This window comes from Symphalangus syndactylus, chromosome 5 (genome assembly GCF_028878055.3).
Source record: "Symphalangus syndactylus isolate Jambi chromosome 5, NHGRI_mSymSyn1-v2.1_pri, whole genome shotgun sequence".
Classification (NCBI taxonomy): domain Eukaryota; kingdom Metazoa; phylum Chordata; class Mammalia; order Primates; family Hylobatidae; genus Symphalangus; species Symphalangus syndactylus.
Genome location: NC_072427.2, coordinates 49394556 through 49403160, shown reverse-complemented (window position 1 = coordinate 49403160; position 8605 = coordinate 49394556). Strand labels below are relative to the sequence as shown.

The following is an 8605-nucleotide window of genomic DNA, read 5'->3' as shown; positions in this document are numbered from 1 at the left end:
TGCCAACAGCCTATTTAAACGAAACATCCTTGATATTTAGTGCTTTGTATATTTCCAGAAAACTTTTCAGTTACTGAGATTATCACTTCCTCTCACCATAAAGTTGTATAGCATTGCCGTCTGCTTTGTTAATACTTGATTTGTCTCATATTTAAAATGATTTTTCTCACGAGTAGTTTCCCCAAAAATTTTGTTATTCTTTGCCTGTTTTTCCTATATATCCAAATATATCAATTTTTGATCTATTTATCTACCCATTTTGTTATCTTCAGGTGCATTATTTGGTTTTTATTTTTTAAATTTCTTTCCTATTCTGCAGATGAAAAATACTGAGAAACCTACTCTGTTCCTGCATCCGAGCCATTCCACAGGCAGTTTTCCCATTCTAAAAATGCTGTCTTCCACTGATTTGTGGCATGTCTCAGTTCCATGACTTCTTTTCCTCTCTCTCTACTCGCTGCTATCCCTTTTCTCCACGTGTCTCTAACATGCCTGTGTTCTTCAAGACCTAGTGCAACCACATTCCCTTCCACAACTCTATTTTTATGAGGAATAGCCAAGCAGACCATACAAGACACCATACAGGAGTGCCTACAGTGCATCTCTCCTTGGCAGTCCCACAGCACCGCAAATGCCCTGTGTCTGCCAGTACTCATCAGCCTCTCTTCCCGTGCGCCTCTCCTGGGACCCTAAGAGAGTAACAGTCCCTGCAACTTCCCACTTTCTCCAGGCAGGGACTTGTGTGCCTTTTCCATGTCTTTGACTCCTTTATTCAATTATAATACAGGTATCTGTCTGCTATAACTCCTGAAACTCTCTTACGTAAATGCGCTTTTTTCATTCTCTGCCTCACATCTTAGCCCAGACCACACTATCTCCCCCCCGCCGTCTTGGATATCTTCCATGTTTCCAGTGGTCTGCTCCCACTCCACACTGCAGTACAGTGATTCTTCTAAAACATGGATGGGTTCCTGTCACTTCCCTGTGAAAAGTCATCCATGTGGAGTCTGACTGGTCTGCATTTGGGGACCGGACAGAGTGAGAAGGGATCTTGTGTCAGCCAGGACTCCGGTAGACGCCCCTATGCAATATCCACTTGTGGTGGTCGGGGGCGGGGAAGGGGCGGGATTGAGCCCCCTTCCCCCCTCCTCCTTACTGCGGAAAGCTGCGGAGCTAGCAGCACTCACTTCCTATTCAGCATTCAGCAGGGAGGGAGCCTCTGAACAGCCACGTAGGCATTCTCTTCTCTCTGGAGGAAAAGGCCCAGCAGCTGTCCGAGGAAAAGACCCACCAGCTGTCAGCAAAGGGACATGTCGCAGCTAAGTAAGAATCTGGGTGACTCGAGTCCTCCGGCGGAGGCCCCGAAGCCGCCTGTCTATAGCCGCCCTACGGTTCTGATGCGGGCCCCGCCCGCTTCCTCCCGGGCTCCGCCAGTCCCTTGGGATCCACCTCCAATTGACTTGCAGGCTTCATTGGCCGCTTGGCAGGCACCTCAGCCTGCCTGGGAGGCCCCACAGGGCCAGCTGCCCGCCCAGGTGGTTCCGATGACCCAGCCTCCTGCCCTAGGGGGCCCGATAGTCCCGGCTCCCCCGTTGGGGGGCCCGATGGGTAAGCCTCCGACTCCTGGGGTCCTGATGGTGCATCCTCCACCTCCGGGAGCCCCTATGGCCCAGCCTCCGACCCCAGGAGTCCTGATGGTGCATCCTTCAGCTCCCGGAGCTCCCATGGCCCATCCTCCCCCTCCGGGAACCCCAATGTCCCACCCTCCCCCTCCGGGAACCCCGATGGCCCATCCTCCTCCTCCGGGGACCCCGATGGCCCATCCTCCTCCTCCGGGGACCCCGATGGTGCATCCTCCTCCTCCGGGGACCCCGATGGCTCATCCTCCCCCTCCGGGGACCCCAATGGCTCATCCTCCCCCTCCGGGAACACCGATGGCTCATCCTCCCCCTCCGGGGACACCGATGGCTCATCCTCCCCCTCCGGGGACACCGATGGCCCAGCCTCCAGCTCCGGGAGTCCTGATGGCCCAGCCTCTGACTCCGGGAGTCCTGATGGTCCAGCCTGCTGCTCCGGGAGCCCCGATGGTCCAGCCGCCTCCAGCAGCCGTGATGACCCAGCCTCAGCCTTCAGGAGCACCGATGGCCAAGCCTCCAGGTCCAGGAGTCCTGATGATTCATCCTCCAGGTGCGAGAGCTCCGATGACCCAGCCTCCAGCTTCAGGAGCACCGATAGCACAGCCGGCGGCCCCACCTGCACAGCCGATGGCTTCTTGGGCCCCGCAAGCTCAGCCTCTGATCCTGCAAATCCAGTCTCAAGTTATAAGGGCTCCTCCGCAGGTTCCCCAGGGCCCGCAGGCACCCCCAGCACAGCTAGCCACACCCCCGGGCTGGCAGGCGACCTCGCCAGGATGGCAGGCCACGCCGCAAGGCTGGCAGACCACTCCCCTGACCTGGCAGACCACGCAGGTCACCTGGCAGGCACCAGCCATTACCTGGCAGGTGCCGCCGCCCATGCGCCAGGGGCCCCCGCCCATCCGCCCTGGCCCACCACCCATCCGCCCTGGCCCACCACCGGTGCGACAGGCCCCACCGCTGATCCGCCAGGCCCCACCGGTGATCCGCCAGGCCCCACCCGTGATCCGCCAGGCCCCACCCGTGATCCGCCAGGCCCCACCTGTGATCCGCCAGGCCCCACCGCTGATCCGCCAGGCTCCGCCGCCCATCCGACCTGCCCCACAGGTCCTGGCCACCCAGCCACCGCTCTGGCAGGCCCTGCCACCCCCACCTCCACTGCGGCAGGCCCCGCAGGCTAGGCTGCCGGCCCCGCAGGTGCAGGCGGCGCCGCAGGTGCCTACGGCCCCACCTGCTACGCAGGTACCCGCGGCGCCGCCCGCTGGCCCGCAGGTGCCCCAGCCTGTGCTGCCGGCCCCGCTGTCTGCCCCACTGTCTGCCCCGCAGGCTGTGCACTGCCCTTCCATCATCTGGCAGGCCCCCAAAGGTCAGCCCCCGGTGCCACACGAGATTCCAACGTCAATGGAGTTCCAGGAGGTGCAGCAGACACAGGCACTGGCCTGGCAGGCCCAGAAGGCCCCCACTCACATCTGGCAGCCCCTGCCTGCCCAGGAGGCCCATAGGCAGGCTCCCCCCTTGGTCCAGCTGGAGCAGCCCTTTCAGGGAGCCCCGCCCTCCCAAAAAGCCGTGCAAATCCAGCTACCCCCCCAGCAGGCCCAGGCATCGGGTCCGCAAGCGGAGGTGCCCACACTGCCGCTCCAGCCTTCCTGGCAGGCACCGCCTGCAGTCTTGCAGGCCCAGCCCGGACCCCCGGTAGCAGCGGCAAATTTTCCCCTGGGCTCCGCTAAATCATTGATGACTCCATCAGGAGAATGCAGGGCCTCTTCTATAGACCGCAGGGGCTCCTCCAAAGAGCGCAGGACTTCCTCGAAGGAGCGCAGGGCACCTTCAAAAGACCGCATGATCTTTGCTGCCACCTTCTGTGCTCCCAAGGCAGTGTCAGCTGCAAGAGCACACCTGCCAGCTGCCTGGAAAAACCTGCCTGCCACACCGGAGACCTTTGCTCCCTCCTCAAGTGTCTTCCCAGCTACCTCCCAGTTTCAGCCTGCCTCTCTGAATGCCTTTAAAGGCCCTTCTGCTGCCTCAGAGACCCCAAAGTCACTGCCATATGCTCTGCAGGACCCCTTTGCCTGTGTAGAGGCCCTGCCTGCAGTTCCGTGGGTCCCACAGCCCAATATGAATGCCTCAAAGGCATCCCAGGCAATGCCCACCCTCCTGATGGCTACAGCAGCTGCCCCTCAGGCAACTGCCACCACTCAAGAGGCCTCCAAGACCTCCGTGGAGCCGCCACGCCGCTCCGGCAAGGCCACCCGGAAGAAGAAGCATCTGGAAGCCCAAGAGGACAGCCGTGGCCACACTCTGGCCTTTCATGACTGGCAGGGCCCAAGGCCCTGGGAGAATCTGAATCTGAGTGACTGGGAGGTTCAAAGCCCTGTCCAGGTCTTGGGTGACTGGGAGCACCCAAACACCCCCTGTGGCCTGAGTGGTTGGGAGGGCCCTAGCACCTCCAGGATCCTGAGTGGCTGGGAAGGGCCCAGCACATCCTGGGCCCTGAGTGCCTGGGAGGGCCCGAGCACCTCCAGGGCCCTGGGTCTCTCTGAACGCCCAGGGAGCTCTCTGCCCGTAGTTGTGTCTGAGGTGGCAAGTGTCTCTCCAGGATCCAGTGCCACCCATGATAATTCCAAGGTGGAGGCACAGCCCTTGTCTCCCTTGGATGAGAGGGCAAATGCATTGGTGCAGTTCCTGTTAGTCAAGGACCAAGCCAAGGTGCCTGTCCAGCGCTCAGAGATGGTGAAAGTCATCATCCGAGAGTATAAAGATGAGTGCTTAGATATCATCAACCGTGCCAACAATAAGCTGGAGTGTGCCTTTGGTTATCAATTGAAAGAAATTGATACCAAAAACCACGCTTATATTATCATCAACAAGCTGGGCTACCATACAGGGAATTTGGTGGCATCCTATTTAGACAGGCCCAAGTTTGGCCTCCTGATGGTGGTCTTGAGCCTCATCTTTATGAAAGGCAATTGTGTCAGGGAGGATCTGATCTTTAATTTTCTGTTCAAGTTAGGGTTGGATGTCCGGGAGACAAATGGTCTCTTTGGAAATACTAAGAAGCTCATCACCGAAGTGTTTGTCAGGCAGAAGTACTTAGAGTACAGGCGAATCCCCTACACTGAGCCCGCAGAGTATGAGTTCCTCTGGGGCCCTCGAGCATTCCTGGAAACCAGCAAGATGCTTGTCCTGAGGTTTTTGGCCAAGCTCCATAAGAAAGATCCACAGAGCTGGCCATTCCATTACCTTGAAGCGCTGGCAGAGTGTGAGTGGGAAGACACAGATGAGGATGAACCTGACACCGGTGACAGTGCCCACAGCCCCACCAGCAGGCCCCCTCCTCGCTAATAGGTGCAGCAGAGATCTTGCTCCTGTGTTTCCCTGGCCAGAGGCCACTGACAGGGTGGGGGGACATTTTTGTTTCTGGTGTTTGTATTCCAGTTCCATGAGTGTAAGTTTGGATTTTCAACTTGGTTTCGTATCTGCCAAAGCTTTGTACATTTTTCATGTGGTGTTGATTTCAATCGGCTACTGTTCTGTTCTGTATTTTGGCATCTGTATTTTTAAGTGAGATCTGTGGTTCTCTGTTTTGTGTTATAATTGTTATGTTTTGGTATCAGCTTTGTGCTGGCTTTGTGAAATGAATTGAGAAGCTGTCCATCTCATTCTGGTATAGTTCATGTAGCATTGTAATCGGTTGTTCTTTGAACGTTCAAATGACTCATCAGTAAAAACTGTCTACAGAGAAGTAAATATCTATATCTATATATATAAATATACTTTCAGCATAACAGAAGTGTTTGTCTTTATTCTAATTTTTACACTAGATGGTAGAAGCCAAGTTTTGCCGTATTCTCTGAATAGACATGAATAGCAAGACTACTCTCAGTTATAGTAAAAACCACGGTGATGGAATTGTTTTCCAAGGGGAGTACTCCATTCATCTTTATAAGGATGCAGTGATTTCAGTGGGTGGTTATACATAAGATTTCCATTAAACCTAAGCAAAACTTCACAAGTCAGTGAGGCTGAATCAGGAAGGGGTTGTATACCTGGTCTCATTCAATTCTCACAATGTTCTTTCAAAGGAGGCGTTATTAACCCTATTGTGTAGGCGAAGAGATAAGGCTCCAGGAGATTAATTAAAGCACACACGTTAGTGCCCAGCCGGTAACGTTGTTATTAGAAGAAGAAATGTCCCTAAGGGTATGTGGGGAAGAAGGGCCATTTGCCTGCAGGACCACAAATAACCAGGTGGTCCCGCTTCTTGGAGAAATTGGCCAAAGGGGCATTTGTCAATCATGTGGCCCGTGGGGGGGTGTCCAGCAGTTCAAATTTGGGTTTCATCAACACACTGCTACTGGGATGGAAACGTGCTCCCTGCAGGATATCCAGGCTTATAACAGGGAAAAGGAAAAAACAGTCTTCATTGAATTAGAAACCCTGCAGCTTGCCGGCAGTAGTGGCTGGGTTACGGGAGGGCGTGGCAGGGGGCATTCCTATCAACACAGAGTTCTAGGGGAAGGTCCTGGGGGGAAGGGTCATTCTAACATGTAAGGGAAGGCAGCCAGCAATGCCTGAAGTTGCTGAACAACCGCGGTCAGCCCTTGGCTATGAACCTGGTCTAGGCAGGAAAGGGACAAGGGAATGAACTGGCCTGAGTGTTTTGAGGAAGGATATTCAAGCACACACCAGGCTGGTGTACACAAAAGGACGTTCCTGTGGTCATATTCTCTTCCTGTGGATGGCAGACCATCAGCCCTACTTGCCACCCCATACTGTCTTATCAGAAGGAAGAAATCCAATCCCATATCCCGCTTCCAGGGCGAAGCCAAAGTCGCAGATGCGGTTAGTGGCGATGGTGGAATTCTCCTGCCACCTAGCGGCACATTAGAGGTACCACCGCAGCTGCGGCAACAACAGCCCCTCCCATGGTGCTTAACTTCACACCACGTATATACTTGGATTGCAGCTACTCCTTGCTTCACCACTTTCGCTCATAATTTTATCAATATCTGTGCCCAGAGATTCCTTCTTTTCTCTTATAGGCCAAGGTAGCATCTGTTTTCAAGTCCAATCCGCTCTTCACTCAACAATTTTCTATCCTTGGTCCTGCAGCGCTGCCACTTAGGAAGCTGAGTAGGAGAGGAACCCACCAGATGCAGACTCTACTCCCAGCACCCGCAGAGCTGAGCTTTCCAGGAAGATGATCCCCGCCCCGGGACCTGCCAGGCCTCAGGAGCTCTTCCTCAAGTTGTCTAAGTGGTCAGGTACTCCAAAAACTGGGAGGCAGTTTCCTATAAACTCCTTGGGTCAGAGAGTCCTGCGCATTTGTCCACAAGCAATGTTTAGTTATTTTTACAGCAACAGCAAACGTCCATTGAAGGAGACAGCAATGCCCCAGCTGAGAACTGTCCCCAAAGGAAGTTTAGCTGGGCCAGTAAAGTGGCATATTTGTCTAGTATTTCTTGTTTGTGTTTATTTATGATTGCTTATAAAGTTTTCTCCAGACCATTAACTCATGGCGTGCCTGAGCAAGATGCTCTTTGTGGGACAAAATTTGGGAAGTAGCATCACGGGATTTTGGTGTCATATTTAAGGTGGGATCTGGCTCTGCTCCATGGTAGAGAGGCTTACTTCCCAGCTACAAACCTCTCTCTCACACGTGACATACATCTAACAGCCTTCTTTAAGTAATGCCAAGGACTGAAAACCTAAATTTGTTTATATTGTAATGAGATATAAATTGCAACAATGAAAAATGTGTTCATTACCAATGAGTAAACTAGTTAGATATTCAACTGAAAAGTTTAAGAAAGTGCAGCTAACATGACAGTGAAAAGCAGAAAACAAAGACCAGGAATATAGAAAAATACAGGTTAAAAACAGTGGGAACCGGCCGGGCACGGTGGCTCACACCTGTAATCCCAGCACTTTGGGAGGCCGAAGTGGGTGGATCACGAGGTCGAGAGATCAAGACCATCCTGGCTGACAAGGTGAAACCCCATCTCTACTAAAAATACAAAAATTAGCCGGGTGTGGTGACTGGTGCCTGTAGTCCCAGCTACTCGGGAGGCTGAAGCAGGAGAATGGCATGAATCACGGAGGTGGAGCTTGCAGTGAGCCGAGATTGCACCACTGTGCTCCAGCCTGGGCGACAGAGTGAGACTCTGTCTCAAAACAAAAACAAAAACAAAAACAAACAAATAAACAAAAAAACAGTGGGAACGAATTCAAATCCCACTTATTTGAAAGTGCTAAAATGTAGAAAATGTAGAAAATGTAACACAAATCTTTTTTACTATAAAATTGAGCAAAAAGCCCAAACCTAGTAATAGGCAAAATGTATCACAGGAAAAAAATGGCAAATAACTGTTGAAACTGATACACCTCACTAATAAAGATAGAAATATTAAATCTGTATTCTAGTTTTCATTTATTAAATTGTCATAGAATAAACTAAAACCCCATGTAATGTCCAATGTCAATGATATTGTTATGAAACTGGAACCGTTATACACAACCAGTGAAAGTATAAGTTATTACAATTTGCCTGGAAATCAAATGCAGCCAACTCTGTCTTCAAAAGGCTTTAACACATTAATACTATTTTACCTAGAAATTCTTCATTTGGGAATATGTTGAATGAGAACAATCCGCAGAGAAGGCAAAGACTTCTTCATAGAGAAAGCTGTTTATGAACATATGGGAGATTTATCAGGGTGTGAGCAGGCCCCCTTCCCCGATATAAACCCACAGTGTCAAGGGAGTACAGTGAGTTTCTGCTGAAAAAACCACAGCCTTCCTCAGAAAACAACTTGTAGTTTGTTTCAACACACAGAAAATGAAAGACTCAGCATCCACCATTATGAGCTGTAGAGAAGAGTCATTGCACTCTGTGCCTAAAAAATTTAAAACTAGGTGCTAGCACACTCTCCAAAGCCATAAATGATCTCAGCAAAATATATGATTTCTAG

At 52.1% G+C, this 8605-nt stretch overlaps 1 protein-coding gene across 1 annotated transcript; it reads left to right on the top strand.

Annotated features, from left to right (window-relative positions):
- The first annotated feature begins 1210 nt into the window (after positions 1 to 1210).
- On the top strand, positions 1211 to 5389 carry MAGEL2 (MAGE family member L2). The gene has a single exon (XM_055278405.2). The coding sequence runs from the start codon at positions 1311 to 1313 to the stop codon at positions 4974 to 4976; it is 3666 nt and encodes a 1221-aa protein (XP_055134380.2). The 5' UTR covers positions 1211 to 1310; the 3' UTR covers positions 4977 to 5389.
- The last annotated feature ends 3216 nt before the right edge of the window (positions 5390 to 8605 follow it).